General features: G+C 56.1%; 8 protein-coding genes across 8 annotated transcripts; 5 read left to right on the forward strand and 3 right to left on the reverse strand.

Moving 5' to 3' along the window:
- The first annotated feature begins 347 nt into the window (after window positions 1-347).
- Window positions 348-1,548, forward strand: N657DRAFT_298753 (uncharacterized protein). The gene is made up of 4 exons (XM_062786670.1): window positions 348-382; window positions 442-492; window positions 555-1,080; window positions 1,197-1,548. The coding sequence occupies exons 3-4, from the start codon at window positions 621-623 to the stop codon at window positions 1,349-1,351; spliced, it is 615 nt and encodes a 204-aa protein (XP_062649983.1). The 5' UTR covers window positions 348-382; window positions 442-492; window positions 555-620; the 3' UTR covers window positions 1,352-1,548.
- A 3,404-nt stretch (window positions 1,549-4,952) lies between these two features.
- Window positions 4,953-5,972, forward strand: N657DRAFT_679186 (uncharacterized protein; the record flags this gene model as incomplete). The annotated part of the gene is made up of 2 exons (XM_062796158.1): window positions 4,953-5,136; window positions 5,212-5,972. The coding sequence occupies 2 exons, from the start codon at window positions 4,953-4,955 to the stop codon at window positions 5,970-5,972; spliced, it is 945 nt and encodes a 314-aa protein (XP_062649984.1).
- A 963-nt stretch (window positions 5,973-6,935) lies between these two features.
- Window positions 6,936-8,526, forward strand: N657DRAFT_654640 (Metallo-dependent phosphatase; the record flags this gene model as incomplete). Its single annotated transcript, XM_062794520.1, has 4 exons — window positions 6,936-6,952; window positions 7,023-7,146; window positions 7,208-7,298; window positions 7,364-8,526. The coding sequence occupies 4 exons, from the start codon at window positions 6,936-6,938 to the stop codon at window positions 8,524-8,526; spliced, it is 1,395 nt and encodes a 464-aa protein (XP_062649985.1).
- A 940-nt stretch (window positions 8,527-9,466) lies between these two features.
- On the forward strand, window positions 9,467-10,012 carry N657DRAFT_567170 (uncharacterized protein; the record flags this gene model as incomplete). The annotated part of the gene is made up of 1 exon (XM_062788488.1): window positions 9,467-10,012. The coding sequence occupies one exon, from the start codon at window positions 9,467-9,469 to the stop codon at window positions 10,010-10,012; it is 546 nt and encodes a 181-aa protein (XP_062649986.1).
- A 110-nt stretch (window positions 10,013-10,122) lies between these two features.
- N657DRAFT_298865 (uncharacterized protein) lies at window positions 10,123-11,073 on the reverse strand. Its single transcript, XM_062786671.1, has 5 exons — window positions 10,873-11,073; window positions 10,731-10,792; window positions 10,651-10,670; window positions 10,365-10,547; window positions 10,123-10,309 (listed from the first exon to the last, which is right to left on the reverse strand). Exons 2-5 carry the CDS (start codon window positions 10,731-10,733, stop codon window positions 10,234-10,236), a joined length of 282 nt encoding a protein of 93 aa, XP_062649987.1. The 5' UTR covers window positions 10,734-10,792; window positions 10,873-11,073; the 3' UTR covers window positions 10,123-10,233.
- A 472-nt stretch (window positions 11,074-11,545) lies between these two features.
- N657DRAFT_643013 (ribonuclease III) lies at window positions 11,546-13,435 on the forward strand. Its single transcript, XM_062792457.1, has one exon. The coding sequence runs from the start codon at window positions 11,726-11,728 to the stop codon at window positions 12,983-12,985; it is 1,260 nt and encodes a 419-aa protein (XP_062649988.1). The 5' UTR covers window positions 11,546-11,725; the 3' UTR covers window positions 12,986-13,435.
- A 283-nt stretch (window positions 13,436-13,718) lies between these two features.
- Window positions 13,719-14,210, reverse strand: N657DRAFT_569327 (uncharacterized protein; the record flags this gene model as incomplete). Its single annotated transcript, XM_062788652.1, has 2 exons — window positions 13,719-13,916; window positions 13,986-14,210. 2 exons carry the CDS (start codon window positions 14,208-14,210, stop codon window positions 13,719-13,721), a joined length of 423 nt encoding a protein of 140 aa, XP_062649989.1.
- A 1,114-nt stretch (window positions 14,211-15,324) lies between these two features.
- Window positions 15,325-22,667, reverse strand: N657DRAFT_568313 (carbamoyl-phosphate synth; the record flags this gene model as incomplete). The annotated part of the gene is made up of 5 exons (XM_062788575.1): window positions 15,325-15,378; window positions 15,442-19,007; window positions 19,151-19,160; window positions 19,520-21,978; window positions 22,040-22,667. The coding sequence occupies 5 exons, from the start codon at window positions 22,665-22,667 to the stop codon at window positions 15,325-15,327; spliced, it is 6,717 nt and encodes a 2,238-aa protein (XP_062649990.1).
- Between the last annotated feature and the right edge of the window lie 358 nt (window positions 22,668-23,025).

A 23,025-nucleotide genomic window follows, 5' to 3' on the forward strand; every position in this document is an offset into this window, starting at 1 on the left:
TGCGTGTTTGTGTCCTGGTTGAGCTGGTTGGTTCTAGACAGTCTCAGTTCTCCTGCATCCTGAGCTCATTCCGGCACATCCTGTAGGCCCTGTCAATGGCGTTTTACCCTGCAGTCTGTTCCAGCGCCGCCTTGCACCTGACACGCGCCGGATGGCTGCTTGCCCTCCCTTCCGAATATACATCCTGCTCCTGAAAGCTTGGCGCGCGGTTGCAAGTCATGCTATGCCTTGCACTGCTCGCGACAGTCAGCCACCGTGCCGTCCTAGCCACCATATAAACCAACTCGGCAGCCCATGATTGCCAGCCTTTGTTTCCTCAACAATTTATCGCTCCAGCCTTCAAGACTCCGGTTAAAGATCTTCTTCAGTCGCTCATTCAGAGGTGCAACCGCTCATTCGAAGAGGGCCAACGAGACATGATCTGAGGCTGACTGCTCCTAGCTGTGCTCGCCGTTCGCTTCCACTCCTTTCACTTTCTTGAACAATATCGAGGTATGTGGCCAATCCATTTCTCTCGGGAAGAAATAGAACTTGAAAGGCTAACATGGAGACAGCTGTGCTCTTAACTCTTATTCTTTAATCTTGTCTTGAGAAATCGTTCCCTCCCAACAACCAGCAACATGAAGCCCGTCACTTTCCTCTTCTCTGCTCTGGCCACCCTGGCTGCCGCTGCCCCTACAGCCCCCGTCACCGACCTCGAGGAGCGCTCCTTTGCCTTTGATGTCAACGCCTTCCACGGCTTCAAGAGCTTCAGCCAGGTCAACCTGAATTACCTGCTCAACATCAACTCCCTCCAGCTCGGTCTCCTCGGCAACCTGGCGAGCGTCAACAACCTTAACATCCTGCAATTCCAGCCCCTTTTCCAGCAGCAGGTCTTCGACATCTCGGCTCTGCTCCAGCTGCAGTCCCTGCACACCTTCCTGCAGATCCACCAACTTGGCGTCCTCAGCGGTTTCGACCTCGCTAGCCTTCAGCTGCAGCACCTCAACCTCGGCCTCCTCAACAACGTTGGTGTTCTCGATCTCCAGCAGTTCATCTCCCCCAATGTCGTTGGACAGGTCCAGACCGTGGCATCCCAACGTGAGTAAAAACCCCCCACTTCTACTGGCCTTTACCCTTTTATTGGCCCGCAACATCCATCATCTCTGCTCGGGCTTTCGGCAAAAAGCGTCTGTGTTCATACGAGAACCCCCCAGCCTCGGTTTCCTTTGATCCCAACCTGCTTGCTCCGGGCGTCAGTGTCGGCAACTCGAACGCCGCTGTCCCTGCTCCTAGCAGCGATGGCGAGGGCTCGAACGTCGTCACTGCGGCCGAGCAGGAGGCTCAAGAGGGTCGCAGCTCTCTCGACTAAGAGAGCGCGCTTCTTGGGGGGAATCAGAAAAGTCAACGACTTTCGAAAAAAAAAAAAAACACACTTTGGCGTTCGCTTGCAACTAGTCCGCCTCTGCAGCGGAATACGTTCACACACTTCGGGAATCGGATGGCTAATGTTGGGCTCTTTTCCGCCTTCAAGTGCTCGTCGCCAAGGAGTAAACGATTTTGGGTGCTCCTCAAACCGCCTACAATGCGACGCTCGGCATTCGAGGGCAGACAAGACGCTAGTGCAACGCCGCTTGGTTTCCTAGTCTTTGGGCATCTTATCACGGGGCATCGACGGCGGGAGGCTAGTAGATATATTGATTGCTTGACGACGCGCGGGAGATCCTTTGTCTCTAGACTTTGAAATCTCACGGACTCGGTATTGTTACGGGGCTGTTGTTTCGGTTTTCATTTTCCTTACACGGAGTACGCGGAGTGAGCGAGTGGCAGGGAGAAATGAATGACTAAAGGTAGCGGGAGAAAAGGTTGGAAGGTGTGGATAATCAACCGGATTGATTTTCCTTGGATCTTTTAGTTGCCCAATTCTTTTGAGTTTTGCTTCGCTTGCTTGACAACTGGATCTGGCGTGAGTGAAGCTGGCGATTCCTACCTCCGGCATATGGTGTTGTCGCAGAACGGAGTGTCATGGCTAGTTCCCTTGGCCCGGAATACCTGTAGCTTCTTTAGTCGGTAAATATCTACTTTGAGAACAGGGAGTGAAGCACTAAATGGCGTGTGCTCAGGTGAGTGAGCCGGGGAGTGATTTGCCGGACTGTGTGGTGGTTGGTCGAACCATGGCATGGAGAAGATTCCAGGGGTAGTCGGCTTACACAAGGTCCGAAACCTCCTGACGCTGGGTGTCGGATCGGCGCGGGAGGAAGGGGCAAGCTGGGTAGACGGTGGAATGCTGCCGTCGTCTTCATTATGCGGAACGAGCAGTGAGGTTATCGCATTCCTGTGTTGTGATGAAGAAAAACCGAGGTTTAACACAAAACGGAGGTGACCTGTGGGGAATGTACGGGATTCAGCGCCAATGCATTGTTCAATGAATGTTTATCCATGTTTTTGTCTTTCTGAGCTTCGGGGCAGATCTTGGGCGGAAATCGGGCTTATTGGGTTAGGGTTAGAAGCGTGTTTCTCGCCGCAGTATTTCCTGCATCAATTCAATGATTGAGCCAAAGAGGTATTGTACCTGGAAGACTGGATTTCCAGATGAACCACGTTGAGACGATTAGCAATGACCTGGCGAGCTTGGCCAGGAGCGGCAGGAGACACCCAATCGCGAAGTGCCACAGCATGTCCGAGCTTTCACTTGGACTGAGAATCTTGGTGTTGCCTCTTCTGGGCGCATCTGAATTTACTCATGTGGATCCGATCCATCCCGTGGCTGAGGCCCGTCGTGTGCTGAGAAATGGGCTGACACTGCCGCCGGACCGCAGCAACTAAGCTTTTACTACAGAGCCTCAATGCTACCTACTACGTAGCTCTTGCGGCGCGGGGTGGAACGTCGGACGAAAGTCACGGCAGAAGGCGTTGACGTAAGATTTGAAAATGCTTCAACCCTGGACAGAAGTCGACTCGGCCATCCAAATGTCGACATCCCGGAATACAACAGCGGCAAGGCCTGCATGCACTCCCAGAGCGAGCATTGCGCCAGTAGCACACACTGACGAGCCGCATTCGGGGATGGTGGCATTCTCATTGCCAGCATATGAATATCATCAGGCTAAAATATCGAGGCATCTTAAGTAGGACAGACAGTGAACGATATGGAGCTTCAGATCCCGGTTCGAACAGGCGCTGCTGCATCGTCTTCGGAGTCGGGACTTCCTTTGCTTCACTGCAGCATCGCGTCCGCAAAATCGTGTCCCGCCGCGAAAGAGCCGGTCCTGATGATGTGGAATACGAACAATGCTCCGACTCGGGCCGGGACGACAAGTGGACTTCTGATAAGTCATTGTAGAGGCTCCGTTCTGAATTGTTGGTGTTCCACTGGCACATGGAGAATGATTGTGCAAAGACTAGGTACAGTACATAGCTCGAAGAAGAGAAGCTGCCTAAGAAACTAACGAATTTAACTAGCGCTGCCAGAAAACGGGGCAGGGAGCTTGACTACGGTACCAATATAGTAGCCAACACCTCAGCGCTTCACAACTTACTACCTGAGCTCACCTCTGCGACGACGCAACTATTTCCTGTCCGGAACATTCTGGCCACTGCGGCTCTTCTATCCCCATGCCCAGAAGTATGAAGAAATGGCGTGCGTAGGGCATATTTGTACGTGTATGGCCTCCAATCTGCAGTGCAGAAAACCCGGGAAAAGCAGCCAGTTCGATGCCCGACGCAACTTGGGAACAGTTGCCCCACCAAACTCCCTGCCCCACCAAACTCCCTGCCCCACCAAACTCCCTGCCCCACCAAACTCCCTGCCGCAGTTGCACGGCAATCCAGGTCATGCTTTCATCCAGATTGTGCAGTCGTCAGCACTGATTTTGCCAACCGGTGATATGGCTTCTGGAATGGCGATGTGTCGCAGTTGAAATGGCGACAATTGACGGCTGCAACCGGCCTGACCTGGACATGGTGCGGCCTGCGTGATTCCTCCAGAAGCAGGCTTGCCCGTTCAGGCCAAGGTAGATCCAATGCCCCGACCGCGGCACCTCGACGGCTGCCATTAACTTACGTACAGCTGAAGGCCCGGCTTTGGTGGCTGCGCCAACCATGAGCACCGGGATTGGCATGGTGCAAGGGGCTGATCGTGCTTTGATGCTCCCAAGTCGTTTGGTGCAGCATTGCGAGCTGCCGTTCCGGATGATCGCGTGCCCGTCGCTGGCTGGAAGATCTAGCCTTGGAAAACTTTAGTTGGCAAGAGCCGAGTCATCCCAGACCGCCGTCCCTCCTGCACCTCATATACACGTGTATCCCTCGCTGCAGTTTGCTCTCTCCCATTCCATCTCCTCTTTCCACCTCTTGTTGAACTCCACACAGCAAAGCGGAGCCGTTGGAGCCATCACACCTTTTGGACAGGGGTCGTGGTCAACAGCAATCGACACCGCAAATCCACGATTTGGACCCTAGCATCTTGGCGCCCATCGGTCCCACTCCGCACCAAGCATTCGATGAGCCACCATCAAGACATAAGCCTCTCCGCCCCCACTCAAGCACACTCTCTCATGCAGTTATATCATGAAGGGTGCACACGCTTGATATTTTCCTCCTTCTTCTCCACACAAAGACTGTGTCTGATGTCAATCGAGCCTTTACGATTTCACACCACATCTTGGGTTGGCACGCTTTTGTCCAGCTGCGTGTAGCTCGAGACCTCGTGTTCATTCTCTCCGGGACTGGACCCTGTTTTGCTTGCAGCATCCGTATTGGCCTGGGTCTCACAAGCGGTCTGCCGGAGGCTACGATCTTCGTGCACTTTGTCGTCTAGACACCTTTCGATAATCTTGTCGACTGCTTTCCGGTCGATATGAGCAGCTCGCCGGCCTGTTTCACTGCACTCTTGCTTGTTGGACGCACTGGCAACCGACGGCCTTGGATCCCCACCCGTTGAACAGACAGCATTTTCTAGCATGAAAACCTCAACCATGGCCACCCACTCGCCCGACTTCTCGGATGACGAATTCGAATTTGTCGAGGAGTACTTCTCTCGCACTTACCAACCGCTATCCAACTTGCCCACACCGCCACCTTCGTCGCACGAGTCGTTGGCTAACCAGAGCCCGGAGGCCCTTCTGGAGGACGGAGGGCTCCTTGACTCGGCTTTGCTGGGTACGTCGAGACCGTTCTACCTGTCCAGGTATCTCTCGTTGGTCGAATTGTATCTGACGACCGCTCCTTTCACAGGCCCAGCTATCCATTTGGTCAACCTCATCCCCCCGGCAGCATCTCTCACGGCACCATCTGTTCCCGTCGTCCACGAGATGCTTGTCCGCGCTGACCTGCCCATGGACATTATTGCCCTGGCCGTGTGCGTTTTGGACTCGCTCAGCTCCAAGTTCTCACTGAACTGGCGACTTCTCTGTCCCCTGGCGCAGCGAGAGCCCACCAATGAGGTGACGAAGCGACACACGATTCAGGCCAGCCCCGCGGCCGCAACTCAACTCCATATTGACTCTGTCAGCCCAGAGGTGATTGTCCTAGGAGCGCTCGTCATTGCCTTCAAGTTCGTGGTCGACTGTCAGGAGCCCACTCGGTACTACCGCGACGTTTGGGGAAGGAACATGTGGACCAGCGACCAGATCAATGTGACGGAAAGGTGCATTTTGGAAAACCTGGGTTGCCGGATCCTGCCGCTGTGGGATTCGGTTCTGATCGCCGATGCGACCCGGGACATGCAGCGCGCTGCAAGGCAGGCGGCGTTTGCGTCACATCCCAGAAATGGGGAGGCGCACAAACGCTCCGTGAGCTCGGGCGAGGTCCTCTCGGTTCGCATCCCGTTGACGCCGGCGGAGACGCCCACGTTGGAGAACGGCCCAACCGTCAGCCCCGTGCGCGAAGCCGCGGACACTGCGTTCTATGGCGGCGACCTTGCCTCTGTTGACTCCTCAACGTTGAAACTACCTCCACGAACGAAAAGGAAGGCATCGTCTCCTGTGTCCGGTTGAGAAGACCGGCGATTCAGGATTCGGAGCGACCTTGAGCCCTCGCGTTCCCGGGGACTCAGTGGATATCAACATACCGCATAACGGGTCTAATGACAACCAGACGGAATTTTTATTGCAGTTGCTTGTAACGCAATGACTGATACGGACGGACATGGATGGAGATGAGAACGGGCACGGAAAGTGATCGGGACACGCTTCCCAAGGCTTGGGGTTATCGGGACAATTGCCAGCATACAACGGAGTAGGAAACGGAAGCTCGACCACAAAGACTATGGCGTCAGGGGAGATCATATCACACCGTTATTTGTTGTCTTGCGGGAGTCAGCGAACTATACAGATGGTCACTTTTTAGGCAACGCACCCCGTTGTAAGTTCTACAACTAAATAGTAATGAGCGAGTATACCTATCATCGGACGTGGAGGACTCGGTACAGACCTACCAGGTATTTTCGAATCGACCTCCCGCGCCTGGAAGCGTGAGGGCTCTGTAACTTTCACTTCTGTATCGGTAATTCCTATGCTGGACAAGGTGGAACAGCACAGAACGTATCTCTGTAAGCCATCCCATCACCAACGCTGAATCAACTGTCAACATTTAACGTTATTTACTGCACAGACATCACGCAGCAAACAGATGGGTGTAAGCAGAACTAGGGTTAGGGTAAGGATGGGACTCGAATTCAGGACAAGGGTCACCACGACCACATGAGAGGCAATTGGATGCGATCGCCGCACCAGCGATTGCGACAGAGCGACGGATAGTCACTTCGACCAAGTTGAATTCTCATTTTTATTGATACCCAAAGTTGTCCTTGAGCCAAGTGCATACAATGAGGCATAGTTGATCAGCTAACGGGTCTTTTATTTTTCTTTTCGGAGTGGGTTTTCATCCAAACAGGAGCTCCGCGACTTCCTGGTCCCAATCATCGTTTCCCTCTCCAATCCCACGGCGACGCCATCATCATGAGCGACCTCGACAGGTGAGTTGCGACCGCTGTTCTCAAGTAAATCAAACTGGGCGTTTGACTCAGAGCTCCTTCAAACCGTCAGAGCGATTGCGCAATTGCGAGCATGCCGACCGATACCCGAGGCCGAAGTGCGGGAGCTCTGCCACAAGGCGAGGGAGCTGCTTATCGAGGAGGGGAATGTCGTCACAGTCAATGCGCCGGTAACAGTATGCGACAGCTCTTTCGCGCGCGATGCAGAATGATGGGGGCTGATCAGCGCGCGCGCAGATATGCGGCGATATCCATGGCCAGTTCCACGATCTGATGGAGCTGTTCCGCGTCGGTGGTGACGTCCCAGACACAAATTATCTCTTCATGGGTATGCGGGGCCGCTTGCTTCCGAATTCCCCCCCTTTCTTTCTCTCTGTCACTGACAACAACCAGGCGACTTCGTTGACCGGGGCTTCTACTCCCTCGAGACCTTCCTACTGCTGCTCTGCCTCAAAGTCCGCTACCCAGACCGAATGACCCTGATCCGCGGCAACCACGAGTCGCGCCAGATCACGACCGTGTACGGTTTCTACGACGAGTGCCTCCGAAAGTACGGCAGCGCAAATGTCTGGCGCTACTGCTGCGACGTATTCGACTACCTCGCCCTGGGCGCCATCGTCCTCGGTGCCTCCAACACCCTCCCTTCCACCAGCGGCCAGACCGAGTCGTCGGCGAACAGCGACGAGGTCGAGATTGAGGTGCACAACTCGGACGGACAGATCATCTCGCGGTTCCTGCGGCAAAAGGATGTTGACAGGGGGCGAATTAACAGCACTCCAACAAACGGCAACAGCACGCCAGTAACCAACGGCGCAACATCATCACCCTCTCCCACCCGCACCGCCGCCAAGAACAACAACCGCACCCCGACCCTCACCGGGCCCCCGGGTTCAGGCGCGTCCAGCTCCAGCGCCGGCTCCGTCGGCAACCCCTCGGGCGCCGTCCTCTGCGTGCACGGCGGCCTCAGCCCACTGATCGAGAACGTGGATAAGATCCGGCTGCTCGACCGCAAGCAGGAGGTGCCGCACGAGGGGGCCATGTGCGACCTGCTGTGGTCGGACCCGGACGAAATCGACGGCTGGGGGCTGTCACCCCGGGGTGCGGGGTTCCTGTTCGGCGCCGATATCGTCCAGGTCTTCAACCGCCGCAACAACCTGGGCTTGATCGCGCGCGCGCACCAGCTCGTCATGGAAGGTTTCAAGGAGATGTTTGACGCGAGCATCGTGACGGTGTGGTCCGCGCCAAACTATTGCTACCGCTGTGGGAATGTGGCGGCGCTGTTGGAGCTGACTGAGGATGAATCTGGGATGGGCGTGCTGGCGAGGAGTAATGGGGAGGTGAATCGGAGTGACGGGGGGATGGGGACGGGTGGGGTTGGTGGTGGTGGCGGGAGACCTGGGGGTGGTGGTGCTGGGCAGAGGGGCGGGGGACTGTTGGACGACGATCTGCCGCCGAGGAGGCCCGGGCCGGCGAGGAGGTACCGCGTCTTTCAGGCAGCGCCGCAGGACTCGAGGGGTATGCCGGCCAAGAAGCCGGTGGCTGACTATTTCTTGTGACACGGTTTGTTGTTATATCCTCTTGATGAACACCAGACATGAGGATGGGACAGGAATCTGCACTGGGTTGGGCGAATCAACTGTTACAGGGTAGGACGGACAGGTTTAGTCGTCTGTATTATACTTTTCGAGGTACATTCTATACCCGAGCCATGCGCTGCGTTCTGAAGAGCCGAACAGAACCCCCGAGGGACTCGGGTTTGGCAAAAACCAAAAACATACAACACTAGGGATTCGCTGGTCGTCACCGACCCAACTACTAATCTAGCAGTCAGTAGCTTGTCAAGGGGAGAGCAGACGGGATCCCGAATTTTCTACTGCTTATGGTCGTATGTATTTGAGTGAGTGGAGGACACTGGCTAAGAAGGGGGCCGGATCTCGATGTATAAGGCCGTTTGCGGTTGGAAGGTGAAGTTAAATGATCCCTATAGCTCCTAAGCGACTGTAAAGTTGGCAACGACAGGAATACATAATGGCATTGCGTTGTGCTATGTGGAAGTTGCGGAAGTGACTGGAGAGTGTCAACGGAAAGGAGACCAGAGGCCGGGCCCCTGCGCTTCATCCATGTCGTCGTCGGAACGGAAATGAGAAGAAGGGAAAGGGACAGAAACAGAAGGAAAAGGCATTCTAGTTCTGATTTGGTCAGCCAGCAGAGCACTCAGAGTCCGATTCCATCCCTAATATCCAGAAACGACTATGTTACATGTCTGTTGTGTCCTTTGTTGTTTGGCTAAACAATGGGGTTTTTACTATGCACCACTCTGTTGTTCGTAGGGCCCTGGAAACCGAATGCCTTTGTCCTCCAACGCTTAGCCCCTTCACTCACTTTAGATGTAAAAAGTCTCACGTCCCACAACCTCGCTTCCGGGAACCCCCAAGCCTACAGGTATTGAGCAGTCCGATCTCTCTAACACCCAACCAGTCCCATACCATGGCTGACATGCCCTTTGAGACAAGTTGCTTTGTCCCCGATCCCAGATACACCTTCCTATTCGACCCTACCCCAAGAGAGAACCTCATCTGCGCTATCTGCACCGAGTCCCATCTGAGCGTCCCCTGGAGCTGGGCAGCCATCAGGGACAGCAATCCGTCCCTTCTCCCCTGCGGCCATGTGTTTGGGCACAAGTGCCTCCAGATCTGGCTCAGGACTCACGACACCTGCCCGGCCTGCCGCTTCCGGCTGAAGTACGACCTTTGCAAGCACCCTATCCCCCCACGCCGGCTGACCCGCGAGAGCCTCCTGTTGGTGCCGCCGACGATCCCGGACGGCGGGGCGGTGAGCGATCAGTGTAGCTGGTGCCGGACCAAGACGGACCAGATGGTTATTCTTGAGCTGTGTGTGCCGTTGGCAGGAAGGTACTATGAGCTCAAGGCGACGTATGAACGGACGGGGTCGGAGGTCGATAGGAAGAAGACAGCGACTGCCAAGGGGCACTTGGACAAGGTATTGCACGGGTTGGTGCCGCCGAATGATTGGCAGTGGTAGGCCCTGAGAGTATGCCATTGCTGTTGTTCATTGTCAACATCTCTAGTAGTTGGTTCCCATCGGCTTTGAGGACTGGGCCAGTCCATGACGGTACCACATTGGCGTCTCCAGCATTGGTCGCGATGGACAAATACGGCCCATGCACACGCAATAAATGTGCCGCAATCCCATCTATTCCATCACGTACAGAATAAGTGAACAGTCCCATTCCCAAACCGCAATCATGACTCCTCCTGTTGCTTTGCCTTTGCCGCCTGCTCTTGCGCGCGCTCGTGCTCAATGATCTGCTTGCTCCAACTGTCACAGACAACCCCAGTCAGCCCTATCCACAATCCCGGGTATCATAACGTACTTTCTGCTGGGGTAGAAACGGCCGGGCTCAGGCATCTTGTGGCGGTATTCCCTCTCGGCGCTCAGGTTCCAGACGAGGGCGGTGATGCCGAAGATGACGACGCCGAAGATGGCCGTGTTGGCCTTCCAGTTGGCTGGCTGCGCATACCAACCACCGGCCGGCGACCAGACGTGCTTGGGGTAGCTAGGGCATTCGGTCAGGAGTCTGAGGGTGCAACAAGCGAGGGGAAGTGGTGGGTGGTCGTGGTTTGGGTTGATGCGAGTCTGTTTCGAGGAGGGAGACTCACGGGATCTTTCCGCCGCCGCCCTATATACAGTAAATGTTAGTGAAGCCATTTAAAGCATCGCTGGGGAAGCTAGTGCTTACCATTATGATGTGGTTGCGTCGGGAGACGTTGGTTGGAAATGGTTGTTGCGGTTGAGCTGTTGCTATCACAAAACAATCAGTCGAGCTGCAAATGGGTTACTCGTCCGGGTAGAGAGTCTCTGTCAGTGGAAAGTGTAATTACCGTACCGCTGCGTGCTGTATCGAAACGAGAACTGCTGTCATGCTTAGAAGCCAGTCAGCCCCACACTTATTTGGCCTGCCACCTCATAAAATTGGGCAGTTAGCTAGGAAAGCCAAAACAAGATCCCATTATTGCAAGCAACACAAGGCATATATACGTATACGCCTACCATAGGAGGTAGTGAAATCGGAGCCCCCGATTCCAGATATTTAACGCGATTGATGATATGGGTAATTCGCGTACAGTTCTTGATGTATCCTTTTTCTACATCGGACTTCGAAATCACCTCGAGGCAAGTGGGGTTGTCCTGACGTTTGAGGCAGGAACAATTCTTGGCAAAACCATGCTGGATTTTTCAAGAGTAAGGGCTTGAAAAGAGATCATCGAGAACTCTACGCGCATTACCCGTATCACCAATTGCGTTGAATATCTGGAATCGGAGGCCCCGATTTCACTACCTCCTATAGGAAGTGTATACGTATATATGCCCTGTGTTTTTTGCAGTAATGGGATCTTGTTTTTGGCTTTCCTAACTTTCCGATTTTAAGGGTTGGCAGGCTAGGAAAAAGTGGGGTTAACCTGGCGTTTGAGCATGATAGTGAGTGCAGGTGGGGTCTGGTTTCAAATGCCCCTGCCGCCAGCGGCCAATGGCTGGGAAGCTGCATCTCTGGGAGAACTTTTTTCGTCTGTCTGCGTCTGGCGTCGTTGACTTTGGGGGAGAAAGGCAAACGTGACCGCAGACAACACGACAAGACCAGCCCATTGCGACTCCCTCCTTCTTCGACACGGGCGGGTTCCAAGGAACTCAAACCTCCAGCCAAGTCGGCCAACACAACCCACCACATACCCGCCCATGAAAAGGTTACGAGTCGACCGATGGACAGGCCAATTGCTCCTGGCTCGTCCGGGCGCTTGCCCGGCCTCAACCCCAAGGACCGCTCTCCGGCCAGCAGCAGCTTCTAGATGCGCCGCCGTGCGGACCCGGTCGACACGCGCCATGCCCGAAATACCCACCGACGAAGACTACGCCGATGGGACAGACCACACCCGCTTCCCGCCCCTGGAGAAGCTCCCACCCCGGGCGACGAGCTTACCATCGCCGCCGCCAGAACGGGCTCTCCAGTCGGCGAAGCTCGCCGCCCTGCACGCCCGTCTCTCGCTCCCAGAAAAGCTGCCCCTACAGACGCTCGCAAGGGCCCTAGTCGACAATTCGGCCGACGAGAATCCGCTCTTCAACAACACGAATCTTGCCTTCGTCGGCCAGTCCCTCATCCACTACCATGTCGCCGAGTGGCTCATGTGCCGGTACCCGCGCCTGCCTATGGAGATTCTGTACGCCGCTATGAAGGGCTACGCAGGCCCGGCCGCGCTGCACCATGTTGCGCGCTCGTGGGGTCTCGAGCATGCCGCCGCGCCGGGCGGGGAGGTCGATCCGGGGCTGCTGCAATTCTCGCTGCACAAGCCGGGCAACGCCATCGTCACGCTAGGGTACAAGCGGGCCGAGGCCGAGGGGTTGCAAAAATACAAGTGGCGGCACGGTATCAGCAGCCGGGTCGTGTTCGATGACGACTTCGGTCAGGTGGTCGAGACGGACAAGGCGACCCAGCTCCGGCGCGCCGACACCGAGTATGGCAACGAGTACACGCGCTCGCTAGCCGAGAAGGCCTACGCCAACTGCGCGCGGGCCGTCGTCGGCGCAATCTACGCGCACGCGGGTCGCGAGCCGGCCAAGGCCTTCATCAGGTCGCACATCCTCTCGCGTACACTCGACCTGTCGGCGCTCTTCAGCTTCAAGAAACCGACACGCGAGTTGGCGCTGCTTTGCGCGCGCGAAGACTTTGAGTTCCCTATCGCTCGGCTGCTGTCCGAGACGGGCCGCCTCTCGCGCACCCCCGTCTTCGTTGTCGGCATCTTCTCGGGCAAAGACAAGCTCGGAGAAGCCGCGGGTCCCAGCCTTGAGGTCGCGCGCAACAAAGCCGCCATGAACGCCCTCAAAAGCTGGTACCTGTACAGCCCCGGCGAGCATGTGCGCGTGCCGAGCGACATGCTGGCCGAGGACGCCCAGCCGTGGACGCCTGCGTATATCGACATGGGCGAGATTATTGGGCGCTAAATGCTGGTTGTTGGGGTGGTGTTGGTGCTTGGCTGCGAGGCAGGGAGAGACGGGTACGATGGGTTGCGCAGCGGCCAGTGGGGAGACCCCGTCTGCCAAATCCACCATCCCGGGTGGGATCGAGAAAGCATTCCCACTTGCGTGTCTGGTGCTTAGAAAGCGGGTATGTATTGTACATTTAACATATGGCCACATCCATACCGATCTGGCAGCGAGATACGGCTTCCGGTCGGTCATCATTGGGAGGAGTTCCGTAGAAGGGGATGGTAACTCAGCCGTGTCACTGTAGTGTATGTATGTATAGTAGGATCAAGTATTCATTGCCTGGTCTCGAGGGATGTGTCCGCTCTCGGATGCCAACATATCGGCAGGAACCGTTCAGGTCCTGGCTCAGCGTCCTGATGACACCCAGCTGTGAACGAAGGAAGTAAAGTACATGAACAGGCAAACAGAGTTAAGGCGTTCTGTCGTTTATGGACTGCGGTGGATGTCCTGATCTAGTCATACCATGTCAAATTTGCTGCTTAGAAGTGCAGAATCTGCTTCATATTCTAAGTCTCGGCCCGTACGACCGAGTCACTGAGGGTATATCCACCATTCTTGATTTCCCACCCTTGAACAGAGTTACATCTAACATCAGGCAGCAAAGCCTTTTCTCTTCCTCTTCCATACTGTCATCTCAGCCCTCGCAGCCGGTTTGTCCATTCCCGCCGCCACCGGACACATAACGTCGTCACCTATCCGGCCGGGTCTTCTCTCCCCCTTCCTTCCCAGGGGCACTGCTGCCGCCGTGGAATCGCAACCACTCCCCCAAGATCCCGCCCGGTTTCGGCACGGGACACTCCCGCTTCTGTGGTCCCCTCACCCGCCTCCTAATCTCATTTTCATATTCGGCACCATCACCACCACCACCAACAGTTGTAGTCCCAGGCTGAAACTCCACCACCGCCCCAACCCCAGCACCAGCCCCAGCACCATTCCCACCTTCCTCCCCTTCCACATCATTGCCATCCTCTTCCCTCCTCCTCCTCCTAACTCTCCTGCTAGACCCGGAGAGTGACGACGACATGCTATCTCCGCCGTCGTCGGCGTAGTACGCCCTCCTCCTTGGCGCGGGACAGGGCAGGATGTGCGGCAGGGCGACGACGAGGAAGCTCGCGAGGACGGTCGTTGCGAAGAGGGACGAGGTCATGCGCGAGCGCGGGTGCAGGTGGGGGGGCGGCATTTTTTTCTGCTGCTATCTATTATTTCCCTCTTTATCTTTTGCTGTGACTGCGACTTTTGTTCCAGGGGGTAAGCGTAATTTGTTGTTGAAATTGGATCAGGGAAAGTGAGATGGAGGTCGTCGTGTCGACCGCGGTTGACCGTGGGATGGGGTTGGAGCTTTTGGGGGGGGGTCGGGCCAGGTGAGCTTGGGATCGGGTCCGAGGGCACCGGCTGATGAAAGCGGTTGTGGATGGGTAGGTGGGGAACCCGACCGATGGGAGGTTCACAGGGCGTACAAAATCTGGACGATGCGAGAAGACCGAGATTGTCAGTCTTGAGGGCGGAATCCGGCGGTCGGGCTACATTAGATCAGAAAACAGCTCGGTTAGTAAATCCATATGCTAAGCAAGTACAGTACGAGTTACGGTTGTTATGTTTTGGGGGGTCAACTGGGCAACTGCGAAACGTACCAGTGCTCAATCAAGCACGAAATCGATACCAGATCATCCTGCGTGCCGACTCGCTCAGTTCCGTCGTCGCCAGGGGATGTGCTTGCCCGGCTGGAGTTGAGCTCGAAGCTCGGAGAGCTTGGAAATTCTGCGCGAACGGTTGGCCGAGCAGGTCTGGAACGTGATTTCAGGGGTCGCTTTCAGAAATGGGTTAGGGTTATATGAGTACCCTGATAATTGGCGACCTCTTCATCACAGTCGAAACAACAAATTCAAGCCATCATGACCAACACCGACAGTCGAGCGAGACAAGAAGATGCCTCGTATCCCAGACCATGTATAAAGCTCGAACGTTGAAGAGGTACACATATACTGTACATAATGATACATTCAGTCAACCCAGCTGAAGTCAAAACAAAAACACAGTGCTCCCCACCACCCACGCATGTCCCAGTCACATCATCATCACCGTGATCCAGCGGCGCGAGCCGTTGCGTGTCTACGACAGATCCTTGGTTCTAGCTAAGAAAATCAACCGACGCTTTTTTCTGACCCAAACATGAGCAAAAGGAGAGCAGAAGCAAAACGACCCGCTAGCCACCAAATAGATACTTTTCCCATCCCGTGCTATACATTGTTGCAGATAAATACGGAAAGAAACCAATGTTCGTCACCAATGAATCCCTACGACATGACCAGCGCAAGCAAAGCCATGCGGCAGTAGAGACCATATCTCATCTATCACTTAGGTCAGCCACCACACTCACCACCAGGATTCAAGAAAAGAGAGAGAAAACTCACCTGTCTGAAATACGCCGCCCGCTGATCGAAATCCACCTCCTCCGCCACCTCCTCATTCCTCGGCAGCGGGTGCAGAACCACCATGCTGCTCTTGGCATGCTTGAGCGTGCCATAATCAATCTTGTACGCGCCCTTGACAGCCTCGTAGTCGGCCAAACTGGCGAACCGCTCCTTTTGCACGCGCGTGCAGTAGAGCACGTCCGTCCGGCCCAAGATCTCCGGCGTCAGCGTCTCCGACTCGCAGAGCAGCTGATCAGCGTCGACGAGCTGCTGGCGGATGACGGCCGGCAGCGCGAGCGCCTTGGGCGCCACGAGCTGCACCTTGACCTGGTAGTGCCGGAGCAGGTAGACGAGCGAGTGGACGGGGCGCCCGTAGAGCAGGTCGCCGACAAAGGTAATGGTCAGTCCTTGCATGGTGCCGAGCTCCTCGCGGATCGTGAAGAGGTCGAGGAAGGCTTGCGTCGGATGCTCCTTGCTGCCGTTGCCGCCGTTGATGACGGGGACCGGGCTGTATTTCTTGGCGACGTCGACGCACTTCTCATCGGGGTGGCGGAGGACGACAGCGTCGCCGTAACAGGCGAGCGTGCGCAGCGTGTCTTGAAGAGTCTCGCCCTTTTGTACGGACGAATGCGAGGTGGAGATGGCGATGGTCCTGCCGCCGAGACGCTGCATGGCTGCGTCGAACGAGGCCGACGTCCGAGTAGACGGCTCGTAGAAGAGGGTGCACAGCAGGCGGCCCCGGAGAATGTCGAGCACGCCTTCACGTTGCACACCGAGACGCATCTCCTGAGCGATGTTGAAGAGTAGATGCAGGTCAGCCCGTGTGTACTGCGTGACCGACAGGACGTGGGCCTTCTTGAACGAAGACGGAGCAGAGAGCATTTCCTGAAGCGGCGAGACCGTGGGCTGCAGAGTCAACGGAAGAGAGAGCTCGTCCATGACTGGCGCCCGACCCAACTGTGCAAGGGGTGCGCTGCTGTCTGTGACCTTTGACCTGCCAAATGGCGGCCGGACACCAGCTTGGCCCTGGCGACGCTCGTCGAGGACAGGTGACATGGGGTACTGCACGGGCTTGGCAGCGGGCGAGGAGATGGCAGCCATCGGCGGCATAGCCCCGTGTGTGGACATGTCATTGCCCCTGGGCGGGACAGACAGGATGGAGCCATCTAAGCAAACGACCTGGTCCTGGAAGGTCACGCGCTGGACAGCAGCTTTCAGGACCTTGCCGTAGAAAGGAGACCAGGACTTGGTGGCTTTCAGGGTGCATGGACGGTCAATCTCGACCTCCAGGCCGGCGCCAACTTGGTCATGCAGCTCGAAGATTTCCTTCGGGTTGTCGTGGAGTCTGGCCTTGACATCGTCGACAGTGAGCTTGCCCTCAGCAACTGAAGTGAGAAGAAGAGGCAGAGCGTCGGCAATGCCAACCGTCACGTCCGCCGGCTGATTCAGGAAGTGGGCGAGCTGGTAGGGCAGGCTACCAATAGAGAAAACATCGATCGTCTCCAGGTGCTCCCAGAGAGCGGCCTGGTCCTCGGCCGTCGGCAGGAATTGGCAGCCGGGATAGTCCTTCTGCGACAGGTACAGAGAGTAGATGTTGACATCACAAGTGACCTTGAGACCCTTATCCTTGCCCAGCGCGATGAGCTTAATGTCATCCTTGGTCGTCACCGCAGTGACGTGGACGCGCCGGCTGTGCAGGCTGGCAAGCAACAAAATTGAAGCCAGGTCGGTCGTCTTGGCGTCTGTGATGATGGGCTTGTGTGTCGGCCAGGCCTCAAAATGCTCCTGCACTGCTGCGACCTTGCTGATATTGTCCGAGAGGTGGTTGAACGGAATGAACAGCGAACCAACCTCGGCGGCGGCATGGCTGATCTGGTGAGCGTTGTCCGAAGTTGCCGTGATGGATAGGTTGAAATCGCAGTACGCGCCGCGCTTGCCGTTCTGCTGGGCGATCTTCAGAGACTTGACATCAGAGATTGAGCCATCCTTGCCGACGGGCATGACGCGGATCATGCTGAACCCAGCAGCAATCGACGCCTTGGTCACGCGCTGCAGATCATCGCTGTCCCTCGACACAAGCCCTGGCGCGAAGGCAGCAATGTTCACCAACCCGGGCAGCTGGATCGTGCGGTGGCTCGTCTGGTAGTCGCGAATGCCGATGTTGAGCTCGAAGTGCCTGGCAAGGGCTTCGACAAGGATCTTGGCGTTCTTGACGTTGGTGACGAGCGGAATCTGATAGTCGACGGCCATGCGGCGGGTTTGGTAGCCCTTGCTCATGTAGTTGGCCGGACGCCTGTATTTGTTGTTGGACGGCAGGTTGATGTACAGGTCGATCATGTTCTTGGCCAAATGCGCCGTGAGAGAGTACTCGGACTTCTGGTCGTCCTCCTCCTTGCCGAGGACCTCGAGGTACTGCACCTGCACGCCGTGAGTTCCGAGGAAGTCTGCGGTGCCCGCCGTGGCAAAGAGCTTGTAGCCCATCTCCTGCAGCTTTTTGACCGAGGGGAGCAGTTCCACCTTTTCTGCATAGGATCCAATAGAAAGCAGAATGTTGTTCTTGGGAATTTTGAAGCCCGTCGACAGAAGAGCCTTGAGGTAAGCCTCGTACTTGTCAACGCCAAACGAGGCAACTTCACCAGTCGAAGCCATCTCGACACCTAGGACGGGATCGGCACCCGACAGACGTGAGAAACTGAATTGCGGAACCTTGACTCCGACGCAATTTGCAGGACGGTCAATCTTGGGATACTCCTCGAAGGGGATGTTCATGATCGCCTTGGTAGCCATCTCGATAAGGTCAACGCCCATGACTTTAGAGACGAATGGGAATGAGCGAGAAGCGCGGACGTTGCACTCAATCACTTTGATGTCGTTGTCCTTGGCAATAAACTGAATGTTGAAAGGGCCCGTGACGTTAAGCGCAGCGCCGATCTTGCGAGTAGCCTCCTCAATGCGCTGGATGGTGGTCTGTGACAGGTCCTGAGGCGGGAGGATAAGGGTGGCATCACCAGAGTGGACACCGGCGTTCTCAACGTGCTCTGAGATAAAATGGCCGACCACCTTGCCGTCCTTGGCGACAGCGTCCATTTCAATCTCTTTTGCGTTCTCGATGTACTTGGTGATGACAACCGGGTGCTCGGGAGACACTTCAGCCGCTTGCTGCAGGTAGTTCTGCAAATCGCCTTCCGAGTAGACCGTGTTCATGGCGGCACCAGAGAGCACATACGAGGGGCGCACCAGAACCGGGTACGAGACGTTCTGGCAGAAGGCTCTGGCCTCCTCGAAGCTCGTTAGCTCCTTCCAGGTCGGCTGGTCGACGCCAATGCGGTCAAGCATGCGGGAGAACTTGTAGCGGTTCTCGGCAGTGTCGATCATCTCGGGGGAGGTACCGAGAACGTTGACACCAGCACGCAGGAGCGGCAGGGCGATGTTATTTGGTGTTTGACCACCCATGGCACCAAGGACGCCGCTTGCCGACTCGGCTTCGTAGATGTCCAGCACCGTCTCCAAGTTGATGTTTTCAAAGTACAGCTTGTCGGCCTCATCGTAATCAGTCGAGACGGTTTCTGCGAAATTGGAATCAGCTATGATATTCCTAACAATAAAATCTGGGGGATTTGGGGCTTAGGGTTTGAGCAGAATCGCTCCAGAGACGGTCATAAAAGGGGAATAAACAGTCCCCGACCATTACTTAGGGAAAAAACCGTACCTGGGTTGTACTTGAAGGGAGTTAGCGCGATTCCAGCAAGTTACCATCATCTCCGTGTACGGATATGGGAATGAAAAGACGAAAACAAGGGGAAAGCGAGAGCGGGATCAAGGACGAGAAGAGAGAATAAAAGGAAAAGGGAAGATATGAGGAGGAACGAAAGGAGAATGATCCAAGGGGGGGGAGCAGAGAAGGGAAAGAGAAGAAAGAAAAGAGAATAGAAAGAAAGTGAAGGAAAATAGAACGAAAGTATAAAGGAAAATGGAAAGAAAGTGAAGGAAACAAGCAAGAAAACCAGCGAAACAAGGAAGAAACGGAAGAGAGAACGAAAGAAGGGGAGCTATAAAAAATGGGAGATGAAGTACGTACGTTAACCATGATAGTCTTGCGGCCCGCCTGGCGAAGCGTCCGGATGGCCCTGACCGAGCACCAGTCGAACTCCACAGAGGAACCGATGCGGTACACGCCCGAACCCAGCACCATGACGCCGTGGTCGTCAAAGGTGATGTCGTGCTCGCTGGCGCTGTAGGTGAGGTAGAGGTAGTTGGTGTAGGCCGGGAACTCGGCGGCGACAGTGTCGATCTGCTTTACGAAGGGCGTGATGCCGGCCTCGAGACGCATGCCACGCACGGCGAGCTCGGTGGAACCCCAGAACTTGGCAATTTGGCGATCGCAGAAGCCCAGCTGCTTGGCCTGGAGGAGCATGCCAGGCCGAAGGGTGCCACCACTAGCCTTAAGGTCCTTCATCTTTTTGGCGAAGTCGTTCAGGCCCTTCAGCCGGTCGAGGAACCATTTGTCGATCTTGGTCAGCTCCCAGATCCTCTCGACCGAATAGCCAGCGGCCATAGCGTTGGCGATGGCAAAGAGGCGCTGGTCAGAGGGGGTCTGGAGCTCATCGTCGATCGACATGAGCGCCGGCGTCTCGTTGAAGCCAAGGTTGTGGTAGTCAATAGCTCGAATCGCCTTCTGTATGGCCTCTTCAAACGTCCTGCCGATACTCATGACCTCGCCGACACTCTTCATGGACGAACCAAGCTGGGTAGAGACGCGGGTGAACTTCTTGAGGTCCCAGCGAGGCATCTTGACCACGACATAATCGAGCGAAGGTTCGAAGCAAGCGCAGGTCACCTTGGTGACGGTATTCTTGATCTCCTTGAGCGGAATACCGAGGCCCAGCTTGGCGGCAATGAAGGCCAGGGGGTAGCCAGTGGCTTTAGAGGCCAGAGCCGAAGACCGTGATAGTCTGGCGTTGACCTCGATGATGCAGTATTCCTTGGAGAATGGGTTCAGGGCATACTGAATGTTGCACTCGCCGACGACTCCGAGGTGGCGGATGACATTGACGGCAGTCGTACGAAGCATGTTGTAGTCCTCATCTGAGAGAGTTTGAGAGGGAGCGACAACAATCGAGTCGCCCGTGTGGATGCCGAGAGGGTCAAAATTCTCCATGTTGCAGACTGTGATGCAGTTGTCCTGGCAATCCCTCACGACTTCGTACTCAATCTCCTTCCAGCCCTTCATGCTGCGCTCAATCAGAACCTGCGGGCTGGCAGCAAAGGCCTTGTTGCAGAGATCGAGGAGCTCGCGTTCGTTGTTGGCGAAACCACTGCCGAGACCACCAAGGGCATACGCGGCACGAACAATGACAGGGAAGCCGATGTCCTTGACGACCCTGAGAGCCTCCTCGACGTTGTTGGCCGAGGCCGACTTGGCGCACTTCTCACCGATCGACTCCATGCTTCGGGCGAAGAGCTCACGGTCCTCGGTCGTGATGATCGTATCAATCGGTGTACCAAGGACCTTGACACCAAGCTTCTCAAACTCGTCCTTAAGCTGGATGCCCACCGACAGGGCGGTCTGACCGCCAAAGGTGCAGTAGATCGCGTCGGGCTTCTCATAGACGATGACCTTGCGCACAAACTCGGCATTGACAGGCAGGAAGTAGACCTTGTCGGCGAGACCTTTGGAGGTTTGGATGGTGGCAATGTTGGGGTTGATGAGGACGGTGTAAATGCCTTCCTCCTTGAGAGCCTTGATCGCCTGACTGCCCGAGTAATCAAACTCGCCAGCCTGACCAATGCTGAGGCCACCGCTGCCGAGGACGAGCACCTTCTTGACCGAGACGCGGGGATGCAGCCTGTTGTTCTCTTCGACGGTGCCGCCGGGGAAGTGGACGGGCTTTTGCAGCAGGCTGCTGTCGGCTGCGCAGTCCGCGACAGTCTGGATGAAGACATCGAACAGGAACTCGGTGTCCCTGGGGCCTGGGGTGCTTTCCGGGTGGAACTGGACGCTGAAGTGGGGCTTGTCGACGTGCAGGATACCCTCGTTGCTGCCATCGTTGGCGTTTACGAACAGCTCCTGCCACCCAGTGGGGAGAGTCCCAGCATCGACGGCATAACCGTGGTTCTGAGAAGTGATGTGGCATTTGCCCGTGACCATGCTGGTGCAGGGGATGTTGTGCCCACGGTTACCAAACTTGAGCTTGACCGTCTTGGCTCCCGCAGCACGGGCGAGCAGCTGGTGGCCCAAGCAGATACCGAAAATGGGGGTGCGGTTCTCCGACAGAGCCGCGGCAATGCGCTTGACTGTGGGTTCCATGATGGCCGGGTCACCGGGACCGTTGGAGATGAACAGACCATCGTAAGTTTCAGTGCGGAAGTCATAATCCCAAGGGCAGACCAGGACCTCGACGCCGCGCTTGAGGAAGCACCTCAGCTGGTTGTATTTCATACCAACGTCAAGACAGAGAATGCGGAGAGGCCGGCCTGAGGGGTGCTTCAGGGCGGATGCCTCGGGCGGTCGGTAGAGCTTAGGGGACTTGATGGAGACTGGGCATGGAGAATTAGCATGTGGGTAGGTTCCGGGACTCTCGACAGCCTCCTCACTCACCCTCTGCTACGAGGTTCTTCTCATTTGGGTTCACCCAGTCGACAGACTCGAAGAAAGGCTTCCAATCACCCATCTTGCCGGGGAGGGCAAACCCTTCAGCGTCGCCATTGACCCCGTTAGCCAGGTCCTTCTTCTCCAGAAGCATGCGGCCAAGCATGCTGCCCTTTTGCCGGATGCGCTTGGTCAGAGCGCGGGTGTCGACGCCGTACATGGCCGGGATGCCTTGCTCCTTGAGCCATGTGCCGAGGGACGAGGTGGCGAGGAAGTGCGAGTAGTCCTCGCCGGCGTATGTGGCCGTCACGAGACCGGCGATGTGAATTTGTGACGACTCGAAATGGGAGGGGAGGTCGCCGAGGAGCTCGTCGAGAGCCTCTCTCGAGGGCACGCCGTAGTTGCCGACAAGGGGAAAAGTGATGACGAGGATCTGGCCGCGGTACGAGGGGTCCGTGATGGACTCGGGGTAGCCCACCATACCCGTCTGGAAGACCAGCTCGCCAGCGATGCTCTTGGGCGCGCCGAAGCTGTAGCCCTGGTAGGCCGAGCCGTCCTCGAGCTCAAGGGTCACCAGCCCATGAGACTCGGCTTTGGCGGTGGGCGCCGTGGCAGGACGCAAGAGTGTGCCAGCCATTGTGAGTCAAGGTTTGGTAGGAGTGGGAATATTATATGGGAGGGACAGATTAAAGAAAAAAAGAAGGTGAGAGCGAGAGAGGACCAGACAGTCGATGTCGCGTGAGGAGGGTTCTGGGTATGACGAAGCTGCAAGACCCGGAACAGAGGATCTTTCGATGGGCGGCTGCCGCAGCACTCGACTTAGTGGATGATGCCAGAAGAGAGAGTAAGAGATCCCTTTTCACCAACGAAATGTCATGATCCAGCTTGGCCAGCCCTTCTGCATGGACAGGAAGGGAATAGAAACAAAGGAGGTAAAAGCCGGCGAGCTCAAGATTTTGTATCAAGCCCGACTCTTCAAAAAGGTTGCCCCGCCA

Source organism: Parathielavia appendiculata (genome assembly GCF_033297405.1).
Source record: "Parathielavia appendiculata strain CBS 731.68 unplaced genomic scaffold N657scaffold_3, whole genome shotgun sequence".
Classification (NCBI taxonomy): Eukaryota; Fungi; Ascomycota; class Sordariomycetes; order Sordariales; family Chaetomiaceae; genus Parathielavia; species Parathielavia appendiculata.